The 20,415-nt window shown below is 41.9% G+C and overlaps 1 protein-coding gene across 1 annotated transcript in view; it reads right to left on the bottom strand.

The window, feature by feature from the left end:
• Window positions 1–17,883, bottom strand: part of GMPS (guanine monophosphate synthase) — a 64,366-nt gene extending 46,483 nt beyond the window's left edge. The window contains exon 1 of the mRNA XM_003256332.3: window positions 17,521–17,883. Coding sequence (XP_003256380.1) covers window positions 17,521–17,547 — 27 coding nt within the window. The 5' untranslated portion in view covers window positions 17,548–17,883. The remainder of the gene's footprint in view (window positions 1–17,520) is intronic.
• Between the last annotated feature and the right edge of the window lie 2,532 nt (window positions 17,884–20,415).

Below are 20,415 nucleotides of genomic sequence, written 5' to 3'. Positions count from 1 at the left end.
AATGTACCATTTCTACAGTTGCTAAAAGATACTTTAAAAATTACACAAGGCAAGAGAGAACATGAATCAAAATTAGTCTATGAACTCAGAACGACCAACTCTAAGACATACTCCAACAAAATTACTGGATTAAAAAAAAAAAAGCCTTTGGGTATTTTAGATTAAAAGCACACATAATTATTTAGGCTAAGGAGGGGGGATTACTTGAGCCCAAGAATTGGAGACTAGTCTGGGCAATGCAGCAAGACCCTATCTCTTAAAAATTTTTTTTAATAATTAAAATAAAGGAATGTTGGTCAATTTTACTGAGGTTTTTCATAAGAGGCCATCATCTCACATATAACACTGAATGAAGTTGGGAACTAAACTAAAGTGTTAAATCAAAAAGTAAGACTCTGTAGTTCTGTTATCTTACCATGTACTTTTTCTACCCTATCCCTTTTTATTTTTAAATTTTTTAACCTAAAGAAAAGTTGAAAGTTTGGTACAATAAACACCACTCTTCATCTATATCAATGATCAGTAACATTTTGCTGTATTTGCCTTATTTCCATCTACATATACTTTTTTCCACCTGAACGACTTAAAAATAAACTGTATACCTTTCACTCCCCCAAAACCTTTTCAGCATACATCTCCTACAAACAGGGACAATCTCCTATGTAACTACAATATCATTATCACATCCAAGAAAGTTAACATTGATAATTATCTACATATAAGTTTCCCCAATTGTCAAAAACAAGGTGTTTATGGTTTTTAAAAAATTCCATAATCTATCAAGGATCACACACACGGCACACACATTGTCTCCTTCAACTATTCACCTCCTCACCTTTTTATAGTCTTTTATGGCATTGACCTTTTTTAAAGATCAGACCAGCTTTTTGTAGAATGTCCCACACTGGATCTCTTTGTTGTATCATGATCAGATTCTAGATAAACATTTGACAAGAAATTTACATTGGTAATGTTACCATGCCTCCTCTTGATATGATAGAATGGGAAAGACACAATGTCATTTTGTTCCATTACTGGTGATACTGAGTTTGGATAACATGCCAGTGTGCTTAAAAGAAAGAAAAAAAATCAGATTCAAATCTTCCTTTGCTCAAAACCTTACAGTGACTTCCCCTTAGAATGTTCAATAAAGCTCAAAATATTTCCCAAGACCTATAAGAACCTGGCCTACTCTTTAGCCAAAACTGCTCTTCTAAAATTCTCTATAGTTCCAGAGTGGTATGCTGTCCTTTCTGGCTGAAAAATCCCCAAAACATAAATGAATCATTTCAGACTTGTCAAGTGAAAGAAGCCAAGCATCTCTGAAATTACAATATATCTTAAATATTAATATCTTAAAATTCCACTAGTCCAATGACACAACTATCATTGCCATTGTTAATATTATGTTAACTCATATTGAGTTACATAAAGTTGCAGAAAAGCTTTTCCTTAAGGGAAAGGGATTCCCAGTGTGTCTCAAGGCATTTCCCATAGAACAGGAAGACATCCCAAGGCTTCAAGGGAAGAAACAGAGGTGAGCCAGCTAAGTCATCAGGAGGCCGGGCACGGTGGCTCACGCCTGTAATCCCAGCACTTTGGGAGGCCGAGGCGGGTGGATCACAAGGTCATGAAATTGAGACCAACCTGGCTAACACGGTGAAACCCAGTGAGCAGAGATCGCATCACTGCACTCCACCCTGGGTGACAGAGCCAGACTCCGTGTCAAAAAAAAAAAAAGTCATCAGGAATAGACATGCTAGATTTTTTTTTTTTATTATTTTTTTGAGATGGACTCTTGTACTGCAGCCCGGGCTAGAGTGCAGTGGCGCGATCTCAGCTCACTGCAACCTCCACCTTCCAGGTTCAAGCGATTCTCTTGCCTCAGCCTTCCGACGAGCTGGGATTACAGGCACCTGCCACCACGCCCGGCTAATTTTTCATATTTTTAGTAGAGATGGGGTTTCACTATGTTGGCCGGGCTGGTCTCAAACACCTGACCTCGTGATCCACCCGCCTCGGCCTCCCAAAGTGCTGGGATTAGAGGCGTGAGCTACCGCACTCGGCCAGACATGCTAGATTTTTATATAACTCACCAAGTATGCCATTTCTCTATGTATTCTGTGAACAGTTGAGTAAGATCCCTAGAAAAGTGTAGCAACTTATTATTCCTACAATTATGAATGGACAAGTGCAATCCCTTAATATTTTAGTCAGCAAAACATTTAAAAACCAACTGAAGGCTGAGCGCCATAGCTCACACCTGTAATCCCAGCACTTTGGGAGGCTGAGATCGGAGGAACACTTGAGGCCAGGAGTTTGAGACCAGCCTGGGCAACATGGCAAAACTTCATCTCTACTAAAAATAGAAAAATTAGCCAGGCGTGGTAGCACATGTCTGTAATCCCAGCTACACTGGAGGCTGAGGCACTAGAATCACTTGAACCCATGAGGCGGAGGCTGCAGTGAGCCAAGATCATGCCACTGCACTCCAGCCTGGGCTGTGACAGAGCGAGACTCTCTCAAAACATAAAACAAAACCCTATGTGTAAGTGGTACATGAGTCAAGTTTGTCTAAATAAGTCTCTTTCTATATACAGGTTAAACATCCTTAATCCAAAAATCTGAAACATTCTGAGCACTGATATGATGCTCAAAGGAAATGTTCACTGGTCCATTTTGGATTTCTGGATTAGTGGCACTCAAACAGTAAGTATAATACAAATACTCCAAAATCCAAAATCTGAAATACTTCTGATAAAAAATTCTAGGTATAGCTGACAGTTACACAGTTGTTCATTTTAGGTAACAAATGTATAAAATGCCTTTAGAAAACTGTGTTTATACCTGAGAAAAATCTGGAAGTCACAAGACATACCCTGATGCAATAGTGTACAATATTAGATCTACATTTGGTCATATAAACAATGCTTACCAATTACCAACTGTTTCATGTCGCCTAAATTATGATCACTAACTTTTGTTCCATTAGTCTTACATTAACAAATGTGTAGATATTAAACAATATAAACAAAAATTTCAATCACTTAATTCATCTGAGTTCATTTTCACTACCTCCTTTAATCTGAATACACAACACATAGGATTCTATGGAAATGCCTTCAATAAATTACTATGCTTAAGTTTTAAATGTTTAATAGATTTGGGAAATACAAGTCTCTACTGACATATAATGTTATCTCAGCTTTTCATTGCTCTTGGTTAATAACTTCATACATTGAGAAAACTCTTTTCCCTAATGAGATTTCAAGCTAGTAGGTATTTATTAAAGACTACTGTTTAGTTTCTACGTGTTATATATATTTTTCAAATTCAATTATTTTTCCTCCTTAACTGAACCAGTTTGTACCTCTGACTGCAGCTTCATCTTCTTTTGCTAACCAAACACATCTCTTAGTTTTTCAAAGTAATCCAGACTCTCTTCTACGCTATCTACAAGGGGCCAATAGCTCCTTTCAAGTTCATGTGGGCACCTTCCCAGAATATAATGAACAGCTGAATGTACTATCTAAATCAATGAACTAAAAAGCAATTTAGCTTCAACTTAGATACCAGTTCTAGCACCCACCTAAAGACAGCCAGAACCCCATACACATACCCTAACCATGGAATTGGGTTGATGAATTCTATCCTCTCAGGTAAACTGAATACAGTTCTACTGTATGTAATCTGTACATTATGAACACTAGGGGTAAGAAAATAGAACAATTCTCTATTATCTTTTTCTTCTAATTTGAGGGGAAATTTAAAGTTGGTCCAGGGCCAGAATTTCTAATCTGATTTTTTAACCTTTGAAATCAACGCCTATTTCCCCCTCGACTTTCAATTATCCTAAGACTTGTCTTTCCAGAAAGTCAAGGCAATACTATTTTGTTGACACAATATACGTATGTGACCAGTTCTCAAATAACTACGAAAAGTTGGCACTGTTGACTAAAATGAAAGTATACTGTTCTTTGCCTCGTGATTTTTTTTTTCTTTTTTTTTTTTGGAGGCAGAGTCTCGCTCTGTTGCCCAGGCTGGAGTGCAGTGATGCAATCTCAGCTCACTGCAACCTCCGCCTCCCAGGTTCAAGTGATTCTCCTGCCTCAACCTCCCAAGTAGCTGGGATTATAGGAGTGCACCACCATGCCCAGCTAATTTTTGTATTTTTAGTAGAGACGGGGTTTCACCCTGTTGGCCAGGCTGGTCTTGAACTCCTGACCTCAGGTGATCCACCTGCCTCAGCCTCCCAAAGTGCTGGGATTACAGGTGTTAACCACCACGCCCAGACTGCCTCGTGATATTTAAATCCTTTTAATATTAATATATTATTAATATAATAAAGATTAAAATCTTTATTATAGCTAGTTTTTCTATTCAATAACAAGCATTAGCCAACTGAGGAACAAGGTTATCTTTGGGTAGGTTTAAATCAGTATCAATCAGCCCGAATCAACCTGCTTGTTTCCTGAAGTTGGCAACATACACAATTTTGAAAAGGGTAATAAGCGTTCAGCAAAAACTGTTGTCAAATTATTAAAATATTACAAGGAAAAGTTCTGAACTATGTTCAGTCTGATTAGTTGTTCTGTTAAACTCCTCGAGTTTTTTCTTACATTCACCTTTAGTTGTCCTGACTCACTCTGCATTCCTGAGGTGACTGAGATCTAGTATTTTAACAAAAATTACTTTTGAAGGTGATTTCAAGTATGTGCACCTGTGTAGCCTGTTTGCATGAAGAACCAAAGGTATCTTGCAAAGAAGCGAAGAAATGAAAACAATACAGATGGATACCCAAACTCTGACTTGTTCTCTTCAGTTTGTCTTCCCATACTATCAGTGTACTAATAAAGATGACCTTAAAATACAAAACAGTTTTTATGAAGAGATGAAAGATAATCAAAGGGCTGTATTTTTCTAAATACACTGAATATGTGTACACTCTCAATTTTGATTATCATGTGATCACTATTCCTAAAATATTAACACATTTATACATTTTTTTCCTTAAGAAATAAATTAGGCTAGGCGCAGTGGCTCATGCCTGTAATCCTAGCACTTTGGAAGACTGAGGCGAGTGGATCACTTGAGCTCAGGAGTTTGAGACCAGCCTGGGCAACATGGTGAAATCCCATCTCTGCTAAAAATACAAAAAAAATTAGCTAGGCGTGGTGGCGCACTCCTACAGTTTTAGCTACTCGGGAGCCTGAGGCATGAGAATGGCTTGAACCAAGGAGGCAGAAGCTGCAGTGAGCTGAGATAGTGCCACTGTACTCCAGCCTGGGCAACAGAGAAAAAGAAAAAAAAACTTCAAGTAATAGAGTGTCACAATTTCACAAGTATTTAGTATGTGGTAGTATGTGGTCCATTTTTCAAGATGTTACTATTTTGTACTTCATAAACCCAGTCTCTTTTCTACATACGACCCATTCTATTATACAGCACACATTAATTGCACCATTGGAAATAATGAATAAAATCTGAAAAAACTATTTACAAAATTGGTAAAATAATATTAATAATGAGAATGAATCAAGCATGTATTCTGACTCTAACAAGGTAACCACATAGTTAGTGAAGGAACGTTTTTAAGCAAACTGTTACCAGTTCATGACAAAAAAAGAATCCATAAGTTTTATATAAGCATCCATAAATTTGCATAACAAGTTGACAAAGTAATTTTATTTCTGTTGCATCTATAATAAAAATTGGGGGCTTTTAAAATATATTAGATTTTAAATTTTCATTTGTCTAGAAATTTATTGTATTTTACAAAAGTAGCAGTCGTCAGTACTGGAAATTTTTTTTAAATGGTCTTCATTGCAGATGTTTGAGAAGCACTGAACAGTGGCTATTAAAACCATTAGGTAAAAGGTTAATGAGAAACCTGATAATGACGGATAAGCCGGTAACATCTGAATCAACCAATGCAGCTTAACATACTAAAACAGACAACCAGACATATGTAACTCTCTTACTGTGATGCACTACATAAACATGAATGAAAGACTGGTCACATGTTGATAAGTGCTGAACTGGATAGGGACATGAGGGATCATTATACTCTTCACTGTACTTATGCAAATGTTTTCAATTTTCCATATATAACGTCCTTGGCCCTAATTCTTCATCATTCCCTGTATCCATGATTTTATCACTTAAGTCTGCAGCTTGTCCTATTATAGATAGAACATACTTCCTCACCTTTGTCACTGGGCTCAAGCACAAGACTTGCTTTGGCCAATATAATGAGGGCAGAAGTCATAGTACACCAAGTCTTAAGCAGTCTTCATTTATTTTTATTTTTTTTGAGACAGGGTCTCACTCTGTCACCCAGGTTGGAGTGCAGTGGTGCGACCTCTGCTCACTGCAACTTCTGCTTCCCAGGCTCAAGCAATCCTCCCAGCTCAGTCTCCCAGGTGGCTGGGACCACCCATGCGTGCACCACCATGCCTGGCTAATGTTCTGTATTTTTAGTAGAGACAGGGTTTCCTCATGTTGCCCAGGCTGTTCTAAACTCCTGAGCTCAAGTGATACGCCCACCTCAGCCTCCCAAAGTGCTGGGATTGCAGGTGTGAGCCACCAGGCCCTGCTGCCTTAAGCAGCCTTAATGCTTCCATTTGCCTCTTAGGCTTCTGCCACCATGAGAACATCATGAGTGTACTAGTCTCAGGAAAAGGACAAGATCAAGTGGAGCTGAGCAATGTCAGCTGACCCGCAAACTCATGAGCAAAAAACAAGTGCTTATGTTTGTATGCCACTTACATTTTGTGATTGTTAATCAGCATTACCGTGGCAATAGCTAACTGAAATGCCACAGTACAATTTTAAAAATTAGTATCATCACATGCCTTTGTGAAGATGTTTCTACCACCAGCTTAAGTAACATTTAAAAAACTAATATCAGGCCGGGAGCAGTGGCTCATGTCTGTAACCCCAGCACTTTGGGAAGCCGAGGTGGGCGGATCACTTGAGGCTGGGAGTTTGAGACCAGCCTGACCAACATGGAGAAACCCTGTCTCTACTAAAAATACAAAATTAGCTGGGCATGGTGGCACATGCCTGTAATCCCAGCTACTTGGGAGGCTGAGGCAGGACAATCGCTTGAACCCGGGAGGCAGAGGCTGTGGTGAGCCGAGATCACGCCATTGCATTCCACCCTGGGCAACAATAGCAAAACCCCGTCTCAAAAACAAAAAAAAAAAAAAAAAAAAAAACCAGAAAACTAATATCAAAGCATCCATAGCAGGCTCTTAATTAATAACATACTTTATCAAAACATCACATTGTATACCCCATAAATATATACAATAAATATTAATAACATATTTTGATTCTGCCTTTGCTAACAGAAATACATAAGAATGTAAGTCAAAACTGTACAAAATGTCTGTAATTATGGTCATCTCTCTGTGACTTTGTCTTTATGATAAACATTACACTGATTCTTTAGCTTTAGGCATTAAAATACAAATGCACACTTATCTTTTTCTTTTAATAAGAGGGTAACCAATGAAGGAAAGACATCAGAGAAAAGAAACCACTGAGAAGCACTATTAACCTCTAGAGAGCCAGACGTGGTTAACCCAAGATGTACCACCTTAGACAAGATAATATGCCTAACAGACAAACTGATAGAGATTTTCTTAATAACTGAAAAAAGTTTTTACTTAAAAATACTGCACCAAGTTTGCATTTTTTAAAAACAACTTTGTTAAATCCAGAGTGCTTCTGATTCTATGTATTGTTCAGGGGAATGTTATGAGTGACAGAAATGTTCTAAATCTTGATTGGGGTGATGGTTACATGACTACATATATATGTCAAAACTCAAACTACATACTTAAAGATCTATGTACTTCACTGCATGTACATTTTACCACAATAGAAACAAGCAAAACAAAACACCTATTAGTGAGTTTTTTAAACTATCACCTCTCTCCACAAACTGATACTAAAGATATAAAACTGATACAAAAAGATACTACCACAATGGGCAACTGTTACCCTCAGCCTTCAGGGGCATTCATGGTCAAGCTCTGCCGTGGTCAATAACAAGGCCAACAATCATCCAAATCTAAGAGCCAGTCTGTTAAAAAACCCTAAGTCAGATTAAATCCACCTTAGAAAAGATACAAAAATTATCTCAAAATGAAACAAAGACAGAAATAAGAGCAAAAACTATAAAACTTCTATAAGAAAATATAGGTAATTACACAAATCTTTGTGATATGTATTGAATGAGGCCAATAGTTTTTTAGATGACACCAAAAACTAAAGTGACAAAAGAAGAAATAAATTAAGCCTCAAAATTAAAGGTTTTGGTGCTTCAAAGAACACCATTAAGAAAGTGTAAAAAGATAATCTACAGAATGGCAAAAAATAATCACAAATCATATTGATAAGAAACTTATCTCTAGACTTAAAAAAAAACTCTTAAAACTCAATAAAAAAAAGAAAAATAATCCAATTTTAAAATGGGCAAAAGAATTAGCCAGGCATGGTGGCAGGCGCCTGAAATCCCAGCTACTCGGGAGGCTGAGGCAGGAGAATTGCTTGAACCCAGGAGGTGGAGGCTGCAGTGAGCCGAGATCGCACCACTGCACTCCAGCCTGGGCAACAGTGCAAGACACTGCCTCAAAAAAAAAAGGGGGGGAGGACAAAAGACCTGAACAGACATTTCTCCAAAGAAAATACAGAAATGGCCAATAAGCACATGAAAAAATGCACATAATCAGTCATTGGGAAATGCAAATCAAAGCTAAAATGAGATCCCACTTCACAGCTACTCTGATCGCTATAATCAAAAAGACAAGTGGGTCAGGCATGGTAGCTCATGCCTATAATCCCAGCACTTTGGGAGGCCGAGGCAGGTGGATGACCTGAGATCAGGAGTTCGAGGCCAGCCTGACCAATGTGGGAAAACCTCAACTCTACTAAAAATACAAAAATTAGCCAGTGTGGTGGCGCATGCCTGTAATCCCAGCTACTTGGGAGGCTGAGGTGGGAGAATTGTTTGAACTGGGGAGGTGGAGGTTGCAGTGAGCCGAGATAGCACCACTGCAGTCCAGCCTGGGCAACAGAGACTCTGTCTCGGAAAAAAAAAAAAAAAAAGACAAGTGCAGAAAAAGATGTGGAGAAATTGTGATGGCTAATTTCAGGTATAAACTTGACTAGACTAATAATACCCAGATAGCTAGTAAAGGATTATTTCTGGGTATGTCTCTGAGGGTGTTTCCAGGAGAGACTGTCATTTGAATCAGTAGACTGAGAAAGGAAGATCCACCCTCATCCTATGTGGGCAGGCATTATCCAATAGCTGAGGCTAGGGCAGAACAAAGTCCAGGCAGGGGAAAGTCGAATTATCTCCCTTCTGGAGCTAGGATACCTTCTGCCCTTGTATATAAGAACTTCAGGATATGGCCTTCGGATTCCAGGACTTGCACCAGCAGCCACTCTCCCATCACCCTCCCCCCATCCCTCTCCCACCAAGGTTCTCAGGCCTTCAGACTCAGACTGAGAATTACACCATGGACTTCCAATTCTCAGGTCTTCGGACTTACACTAAGTAATGCTACCAGCTTGGTGGGTTCTCCAGCCTGCAGACAGTCTATTGTGGAACTTCTCAGCCTCCATAATCGCGTCAGCCAATTCCCCTAACAAATTTCCTCTGATATATCTCTCTATATACATATCTATTATCTATTTCTCTATCTACAGCCTACTGTTTTTCTGGAGAATCCTGACATAAACTGCTACACAGAAAACAGAAATATAAAATGTTGCAGCTGCTTTGGAACAGTCTGACAGTTCACTAAAAGGTTAAACGGAGTCACTATATGACCCAGAAATTCCACTCCTAGGTATATATTCGAGAGCATGAAAACTTTTGTCTAGATGAAAACCTATACAGAAATGTCCATGGCAGCATTATTCATAATATTCAGAGTGAAAACAACCCAATGTTCATCAACTGATGAGTGGATAAATATAAGGTGGTATACATACAATGGAATATTAGCCGGTAATAAAAAGGAATAAAGTACTTATACATGCTACAAGATGAACCTTGAAAGCATTAAAAGCCACAAAACACCATATATTTTAAGATTCTAGTCACAAAATGTCCAAAACAGGTGCTACGGTCTGAATGTTTGTGTTCCCCTAAAATTCATATGTTGAAACCTAATCACCAATGTGATAATATTAAGAGGTGAGGTCTTTGGGAGGTGGTTACAGCATGAGGGCAGAGCCCACATGGATAGGATTAGTACCCTTATAAAAGAGGCCCTAGGGGCTGGGCACGGTGGCTCACGCCTGTAATTCTAACACTTTGGGAAGCCAAGGCGGGTGGATCGCCTGAGGTCAGGAGCTCGTGACCGGCCTGGTCAACATGGCAAAACCCTGTTGCTACTAAAAATGCAAAAATTAGCTGGGCATGGTGGCGCATGCCCAGCTACTCAGGAGGCTGAAGAAGGAGAATCACTTGAATCCAGGAGGCGGAGGTTGCAGTGAGCTGAGATCTCGCCACTGTACTAGTGAGACTCCCTCAAAAACAAAACAAAACAAAAAAAAGGCCCCAAGGTGAGGACACAGCATCAAGCACTTCTAAGACCCAGGAAGTGGGCCCTCACCAGGCACTGAAACTGCAGGTCCCTTGATTTTGAATTTCTCAGCATTCAGAATTGTGAGAAATTTTTGTTGTTCATAAGCCACTCAGTTTCTGGTATTTTGTTTTAGCGGCCCCAACAGACTAAGACAATTGGCAAATCTACAGACAGAAAATGAATTTGTGGTTGACTAGGATTGGGAGGGAGGAGTGGTTGCAGGAAAATGGGGACCCTTGCTAAAGGGTAGAGGGTTTTTTTGGGAGGGGGGACGAGAATGTTTTAAAACTGACTGTACAAATGGGGGGTGATGGTTGTACAAATCTGTGAATACACTAAGAACTATGGGGTTGGATACTTTAAGCAAAGTACATGGTATGTCAATTATATCTCAATAAAGCTGTTATAAAAAATTTTTTTAGGAAAAGTAAATGGTAGAATCCAGATTCTGGACATGGATGTTGACTAAAATTTCTTTTAATTTGCTTGTCAAATAATAAGTATAATAAAGTTCTACTACTGCCAATAACATCAAAATAATGATATATCTACAGGTACTTTTGTTCATCTAAAATTTCCCAAATTAATCAGAGATTGTTGATCCAAAATTTGTCCAAAGCAGAATTTTAGAAATCTGGAGTCCTAAATTTACATTCATAATAGGATTCAGGAGAATTACTGAGACTCGTTCTCCAAATTGCAAATGAGGTAGAAATTAAATTTATATGGACCACTGTCAGTTTTGAGATTAAAAGGTTACTGTTTTTCCAGTGACAAACGGGAGTAACTAAACAGAAAACTTCACATGTCCAGGCAGCTTTAAAGGTTTGGGAAACATCCCTTGCAAGTGCTACGGCAGACTAGAGAAGATTATTTTACCTTTCGGTCAGGTTCAGTATTGCTGGCTCACCACTTTTAAAACACAGGTAATTAATGACACTCAATTCTCAAGAATTTTAGAATAACAATCTTATTATATAATTAACTCAGAAAAATAATGCTAATGTATACACACTAGACTTAAATTTTAGCCACATTTTAAATACACATCACTGGGGAGAAATCAGAGCCAAACTCAGAACAATATGTGCTCTATAACTGGAGTGACCATATGGTCCAGTCTGCCCAGGACTCTCCTGATGTACATCTGTTATTCCGATATCCCACCCAACTTAACATTTGTCTCAGATTTTTCTTTTTAACAATATACTATGAATAACTGCCTTAAAGTAAAATAGGACGGGTTTGTTAAACTTTCACCTTATATTTAATACCACCTTCGGCTATGGCTTTGTCCAGTGTCGTGTGGGTTGCAAGCATAGTAAACAGAGTTCTCATTTTTAACTTCTTGTTCAGTCTGAATGCCAAATACTGGTAACACATCTTTCCTGACTCTTTTCTAATAAAATCTCGTTCAGTCTGAATGCCAAATACTGGTAACACATCTTTCCTCTTTTCTAATAAAATCAAGTACTCTTGGACACAGGCAATTAAGGATAGCTAACTCTATCTAGTCTTGGGTGATGACAGGAGAAATATCTGAAGTTGCTGTTCCTGCCAGCTACTCAGTGTACCTCCCAGTTGTGTTACAGCCACTCCTCACCTTGCAAGATGCACAGGAGCCTAGAGGCCATTATAAGCTGGGTCACTGGGAAATATGGGGTATTTGTGTAACACATGCAGGAAAGAGATGTTATATGTCCCTGTGTATAATGTATAGAAGACAGTAATCTGAACACTCTTGCTACAGGAGTTTTGCCATTTACTTACTAATTGTATTGTGCAAATCTACAATTTTTTTGTATGTAATATTTTATTTTGCAGCACTTATTATAAATTTAAATTTTCCATACCTTCTTTTCTTACGCTCATGTGCCCCAGTTTAGAGATCTTATTCCCTTTCACATTATAACAATCTTAATGAGTGTATAGACTTAACTATATAATCTCCTAGGTCCTCAAAACCATGAACCTGAAGCCATAGCAAGGGTCCACCAACAAGAAAACCAATTGACTGTTATGTTTTTACTATAATACAGCAATTTTTTTAATCACCATCATTCTTGAGCAAATACAAAGCATCTCTATTCCACAATAAGCATGAAAAAAATAATATTCTACACAACCCAGAATTGTATATGCCACACAAAGATTTAAAATTCTATGAAACAATTACTTTTTTGTTGATTCACAAAGTGCTTCAGAATTATGCATTAACCCCGACCCTTTCATTCATTTTCAGCATCTAAATATGGTTTAGGTTAGAAAGAGGCATAAAATCAAAGTTTATGGCCAGGGCCGGACACAATGACTCATGCCTATAATCTTAGCACTTTGGGAGGCGAGGCAGGCGGATCACCTGAGCCCAGGAGTTCGAGACCAGCCTGGGCAACATGGTGAAACCCCACCTCTACTAAAAGTACAAAAGTTAGCCAGGCACAGTGGCATGCGCATTTAGTCCCAGCTACTCGGGAGGCTGAGTCAGGAGAATTGCTTGAGCCTGGGAGGCAGAGGTTGCAATGAGGGGAGATCATGCCACTGCACTCCAGCCTGGGTGACAGAGCAAGACTTTGTCTCAAAAACAAACAAAACAAAACACAAGGTTTAAGGCCAGGCACAGTGGTTCATACCTGTAATCCCACGACTTTGGGAGGCCAAGGTGGGCAACTCACTTGAGGTCAGGGGTTTGAGACCAGCCTGGCCAACATGGTGAAACCCTGTCTCTACTAAAAATATAAAATTAGCCGGATGTGGTGGCACACGCCTGTAATCCCAGCTACTCGGGTGGCTGAGGTACAAAGATCACACAAGGATCACTTGAACCAGGAAGGCAGAGGTTGCAGTGAGCCGAGATCATGCCACCATACTCCAGCCTGGACAACAGAGCCAGACTCTGTCTCAAAAAAAAAAAAACAAAGTTTAAGAATGTACCACAACAGTAAAATTTGATTATTCTGGGTAGCAAATAATTATTCTTTACTTCAAACAACATCTTTTGGAATGTAATTCATTAACCTTAAAAGTATCAAATACATTTGTACAAGTATAGGACAAGTCTATACTTTTTGTAAAAATTCTTAAAAGACTGAATTATTTTCCTTAAGTGACAAGTTGGCCCACGCTAAAGGCGATGTCATCCGAGATTCCTGGAGGAATTTCAAAACCTTTCAAGTCTAAGAACATACTACACTAAAAACCATTCCTTTTGTCTGCAGCAGTTCTTCCACTCTAAATGAATATCCTAACGGAATAAAATCTGAAAAATCTAACTTTTATCTAAGAAAAAAATTTACTAAGTTGTGACAAAAGGTGATACAGTTGTTTAATTCTCAGTACATCCCAGATAAAAATCCCAAGTTATATTCCCATTCCATTCAAAATCTTAAATTTGGAAATTCCAAACTTAAAATTAACATTATTAAATGCCATTAAAGATTCTGTATCACATGCAATCACTAAGGGAGTGCTTATAAAACATCTTTCATCCAAGTATGATATAACCTAGTCATAACCTTTCAATGAAGGTGATAGGACAGGTACCACCTTTACTCCAACCAAGAGTTTCACCCTTAGACAGGGGAAAAGAGTAGGAAACTTGACAAGTCACCCAAAGCACTACTCTGATAATGCTGCCTTAATAAAACTCAAAAAAGTTACTATGTCAAATACACCCTTGCCATAATAAAAAGTTTTTAAAGAAAAGCTGATACCTATGCTGTGAGGATGCAAAGGCATAAGAATGACACAATGGACTTTGGAGACTCAGGGGGAAAGGGTGGGAAGCGGGTGAAGAATAAAAGGCTATATACTGGGTGTTGTGTATACTGCTCGGGTGATGGGTGCATCAAAATCTCACAAATCACCAGTAAAGAACTTGCTCATGGCCGGGCGTGGTGGCTCATGCCTGTAATCCCAGCACTTTGGGAGGCTGAGGTGGGCGGATCACGAGGTCAGGAGATCAAGACCATCCTGGCTAACACGTGAAACCCTGTCTCTACTAAAAATACAAAAAAATTAGCCGGGCATGGTGGCGGGCGCGGGTAGTTCCAGCTACTTGGGAGGCTGAGGCAGGAGAACTGCGTGAACCCAGGAGGCGGAGCTTGCAGTGAGCCGAGATCGCACCACTGCACTCCAGCCTGGGCGACAAAGCTAGACTCCGTCTCAAAAAAAAAAAAAGAACTTACTCATGTAACCTAACGACACCTGTTCCCCAATAACATACGGAAATAAAAAATTTAAATAAACAAAATGCTGGCCAGGCACAGTGGCTCACTACTGTAATCCCAGCACTTTGGGATGCTAAAGTGGGAGGATAGCTTGAGCCCAGGAGTTCCAGACCAGGCTGAGCAACATAGCGAGACCTGTCTCTACAAAAAATAAAAATTAGCAGGGCGGGGTGATCCACGCCTGTACTTCCATCTACTCAGGAGGCTAAAGAGGTCAAGGCAGCAGTGAGCTGTGATCACACCACTGCACTCCAGCTTGGGTGACAGAGCAAGATCCTGTCTCAAAAAAAATATAAATTAAAAATTAAATAAAATATTGTGTATAAAAAATAATTAAAATAACCCAAATGCTTTTATAGCTTTTAGGCCCCTCTCTAGTTTCTATCATGCGAAGATGCCATTTTAGAAAATCCTGATAACTGAAATGTACCAAAAACAGGAATAAAAACCAGCTCTTACCCAACTTTTAATTTATGAACTAAGATACACACAGCAAAGGCCCAATCAATGTACAAAGTAAGCCTTTCCTCCCAAGGGAAAGGTGGTTCAGTGGTAGGCTATGGAAAATACAGCTCCTACTTATTTCCAGGTGGGCCTCTTAGAAATATGCATAATAAAGTAGGTGATATAAGGTATTCCCCCATATTTAATATCTCTTTACTTAAAATGTTTATGATCAATGGCATGTTATGGTTTGTCAGGACTTTATTCCTCAGGGGTACATACAATAATCATAGATTTGATGAAATATGTTAATTCTCCAGATGTTCCTCTTGAAAATGCTTCCAATTCAGTCCACAACTAATTGTTAACATAGTTTTTAAAATGTTTAATTATGCTATAAAAAATAATCTTGAAATAAAATTAATTCACCTTAGGCTCAAATATAGCAAACTGATAAGATTATATTTGTCATTCCAACTCGAGCAAAACAAAGAAAAAATACCAGTTAGGAAAAAGAAAAATCCTCTTACATACTCTGGAAACAAATCTTATACTTTCCAGTCACTTAGTTTTGTGAAAATACTCCTCTCAAATGCACTATGTATTTTTCAAAGCCCATAAATTAAATTCCAGTCCTAACACCAGTTATTTCACCTATCAGCATAAAGATGAATCTTTCCAATGAGTTGCAAGGCTCAAAACTAGGCAGAAAAATGCTTTGCAAGTCGACTAGTAATCGGGAAAGAGCTGGACAATGGGGTTTACATTTGCTCCTTAGGTCAGAAACTAAAGGTCTGTGTGTCTTAAGAGCTCCCTGGACCTAAGCACCACTGGTGCATTGGTTTAAAAGAGTTAAAATCAGCTACCCTATAATCTTTTACTCATTGTTCGACAAATACTTTTTGAATGATTACCGGGTGCTAAGCAACCATTCAAGAGGCCCTCCTAAGATGTGACCCTTTAGCACCACCTTTTAAAAAGAATGTTAAAATTCTGCCTGAACAAGGCACTATCTGACGTAGAGCACCAAATCCCACTCGAAGTATATATAATCCCACCCCCTGAATGAAATTTAATTAAGTTTTTTCCTAAAGCTAGGCCTTCAACAGCGTACAGGTGGAGATATATCTTACTCAAGTAAATCGCAATTCAAAACTGCACGGTTTCCCGCTGGCAAAACTGACTTAGTGAAGGTCGGAAAGAACTCCAGGCCAATGAAAATTTTAATACAGAGGTAAAAGCGAAGGTGCCCAATTCAGAAGCGGGACGAAAGTAAGAGCAACAGTCTAAGAAAAAAGTGAGTTGGAGGCGAGATGAGCAGCAGCGGTCAAACGTGCTCTCCCCGCCGGGTACTTCAAGGCGGCAACTTTTCCAGCACTCCGGAACTCCCGACTGCCCAGCCCTCGGGCGAGCTGGCACGGCTCGCGTCCCGGGGAGGGACCCCAAAGGCGGGGAAGCGGGTTACCCCGCAAACCAGCAAGCTCAACAGGGAGCAAGCTGGACGGGGGCGGGACCTGGACACACACCCTTTCCTCTCTGAGAAGGAAGCGGGGAGGGAGAACAGAGTGCGCGATCCTGGGGCCACCAGCCCTCACGCGGGCCTGCAGGGGCGTGGGGGGAGGGGGAAGACGGTGCAGCTCCGCGGGGTTCGTCCAGAACCGGCCTAACCGCCGCGGAGCCCAAGGCTGGCGGACGGAATGGAGCGGGCCTCGCCGAGGGCAGGCGGGAAACGGGGTGGCGGGAAGACCAGAGGCCGGCCCAGCTCCAACGCCGCACAGGAGGCCCCGACCCTGCCATGCCTTCGGCGGGCCCCGGAATCGCCACAACGGGCCCCCAGCCTCCCAAAGGGACGGGGTGGGAGCCGAAGAAGCCCCCAACCCGATACGCAGACACACAAGCCCGCTCGCCTCCCTACCCCCACCCTCGCGCCGCGCTAGCGGGCTCTGCGCCCCACAGCGGCGCGGGGGAGGCGGGGGCCAGCGACGCGGCCGCGGGGAGCTGATGCCCTCCCCGACGCCCGGACCTCGACACGCAGACAGAATCAACAAAGCATCGCCGCTCCCGAGAAAAAACATGCCACAGGCCCCGACCAGGGACTCTCCGACGCGTGGCTGCCCGGGCCGCAGGGCTGCGCGGACGGGCTGGGGGAAGGGGGTGGGGAAGGGCCCCGCGGGGTGGCTCCCCGGTCCGGGAGCCTCCCCTCCGCCGGGATGCGGTGCTGCACGGACCCCCACGCTGACCTTGGAGTCTCCGTTGCACAGAGCCATCGGGGCCAGGGCCGGGGCCGCGGCGGTGACGGCGACAGTACGAGACGGGGCGGGAGGATGCCGGAAGGGTCGGCGCCGCGGGCCGAGGCTGAGAAGGAGGCCTGGTCGAGGAGCAGCCGGCAGCGGAGAGGAGCCAGCCGCCAGAAAAGCGCCGAATGGAGCAACAGCAGCGGAGCGCGGGCCCCAGCGCCGCGGGAGAGAAGACCAGCAGCGCGCACGCTGCCCCCGCCTCCTGCTTCCGCCCCGGCCGGCCACTGGGAGGAGCCAGAGCCCGTTCGGCTTAGCAGCCGAGCCTCAGATACCCTCCGCAGCCGCCGCCAAACCGGCCGGCCCTCGAGAGGAGGGGCTCGCGGCGCCCGGCCCCGCCCCCAGCCCCGTCCCCGCCTGCAAAGCCGGCCGGGTCTCCGGCGGCCCGCCCTTGGGAGGAGGAGCCCGCGGCATCCACCGGCTCCGCCCCTTCTGCCCTCGCACCGAGGAGCCCGCCCCGGGAGGAGGGGCCTGTGGCGCCGGCCAGTAGAAAAACCGAAGCCGAAGCCGAGCTAGTTTGCTGCTACCGGATTTGCCTGCTACCTTGGACGACTGCGGGAGGCTGGCGGCATCGAAGAGGCCTCCTGAGAGCTGGGCCCCTGGCGGAACTCTTAGCCGGTGGCGTGGCCTTATCTCAGGTTGTTGGACATGAGGGAGGCCAAGGCTGCTTTGGAAAGTTCCGTAGCTATATCTCAAGGATGTCATTGTAGGAACTGATCACTTAGATACTTCAGAAGTTATACAGCTCCCCACAAAAAGTTCTACAGCGGGTGCAGTATTTCCAAAGAAAAGGGAGTTTGGGAGTGGTAATGTGGTGAGCAGCTGGCCCAGGGAACTGGTCATGAAGCTCTGTTTGCACAACAATGTTTTTATTGGAATTGTTTGTGGGGAAGGGGCTGCAGTCCCTCCACCTACCCCTTGGCAACCATCAAGATGAGGTGTTACTTTGAATTTGGTTACCTAGAGGCCTAAATCGAGATTGGGGTATAAAGAATAATACTTGAGATGGCTTCCAGCTAACAAAGCCTTTCCACAAATATTGTTATAATACAGCCAACATTTTGCTGCAGTCATTCTTGTGTCAGACTGTAGTTAGGGTATTAAGGAGCCAGAGTGAGAAAACACTTTAAAAGCTAACTTTAACCAATCCCTTGAAAGTAGTAAGGTAGGATTGATGTTCTTATCCTTTTTACAAATGAGGAAATTGAGGCTTAGTGAGATAATGTGCCTTTCAGTATAGAATGTAAGGCCTGCCCAATCTGGGAAAGTGTACACAGTTTATTAGTGAAATATTTACAAAAACGAAAGGCTTAAGGTCCTAGTGGGCCTGAGACTCAAGTATTTCGCTTACCTTTTTTTGAACGGAAAATTGAATATTTGAACTCTCCAAAGCCATGGATACTGGCTTCTCTGGGTAGGTCTGTACGCACAATCTAAAGAAGAGTGTAGTAACCAATAGGAGAACCTCAACTTATGTAAACATCCACCCCAATGGAATGGAATGTGATGTGATATACTGGCATTAAGGATTGGCTAAATCCCATCTATCTTAAACAATGCTTAGTTTAAATATATTCTAGGCTGGGCATGGTGGCTCACACCTGACATCCCAGCACTTTGGGAGGCCTAGGCGGTTGGATTACCTGAGGTCAGAGTTTCAGACCAGCCTGGCCAACATTGTGAAACCCCGTCTCTACTAAAAATACAAAAATTAGCCAGGCGTGATGGCATGTGCCTGTAATCCCAACTACTTGGGAGGCTGAGGCAGGAGAATCGCTTGAACCCGGGAGGTGGAGGTTGCAGTGAGCCAAGATCATGCCATTGCACGCCAGCCTGGGCGACAACAGCGAAACTCTGTCTCAAAATAAATAAATAAATAAATAAATAAATAAATAAATAAATAAATTCTAGTGGTCACCTGTGCTTAATGGCTAAGAATGTTGGCATGCACACAATATAGGATCCTGATATTCTTTCTTCTTTATCTTCTGACTCTTGACCCATCCCTCTTTGTTGAAACTGGATTTTCCTTAAAATGCACCAAAAAGTTGTCTTTTCATCTCTGTGATTGCTCTTGGTTGCCTTTGCTAGCTCCTTTTCCTATATCTGTCCTTCAGGAGCTTTAAGTGTTGGATTTCTTCAGTATTTCTATTCCTAATCCTTTTCTCATCTTACTCTTCCTTGGAGCACTTGTTTAAAAATATAGACTTGTTGGCCAGGTGTGGTGGCTCACACCTGTAATCCCAGCACTTCGACAGGCCAAGGTGGGTGGATCACCTGAGGTCAGGAGTTCAAGACCAGCTTGGCCAACATGGTGAAACCCTGTCTTTACTTAAAAATACAAAAAATGAGCCAGGCGTGGTAGTGGACACCTGTAATCCAGCTGCTCGGGAGGCTGAGGCAGGAGAATTATTGAACCTGGGAGGCGGAGGTTGCAGTGAACCAAGATCGTGCCACTGCATTCCAGCCTGGGCAACAAGAGTGAAACTCCACCTCAAAATAAATAAATAAATAAATAAGGACTTGTTGTTAAAATACCCTTAATATGCTCTATGTTTTAACAACTCTATTCTATACTCCAGACCCAGATAACTATATTCATCCTCAGTTCGATTGTCAATGTCATATTAGGCCCCAAACTCAACAAGTTCAAAACAAAACTTCTTTCCCAAACTTCCTATTGACACTTACTTTTTATTTTTCTTTTTTTTTTTAGACGGAGTTTCGCTCTTGTTGCCCAGGCTGGAGTGCAGTGGCGCAATCTCGGCTCACTGCACCCTCCACCTCCTGGGTTCAAGCAGTTCTCCTGCCTCAGCCTCCTGAGTAGCTGGGATTACACGT

The sequence above is a fragment of the Nomascus leucogenys genome, chromosome 11 (assembly GCF_006542625.1).
Source record: "Nomascus leucogenys isolate Asia chromosome 11, Asia_NLE_v1, whole genome shotgun sequence".
Lineage (NCBI taxonomy): Eukaryota > Metazoa > Chordata > Mammalia > Primates > Hylobatidae > Nomascus > Nomascus leucogenys.
This window is presented reverse-complemented; position numbering and strand designations above follow the sequence as displayed.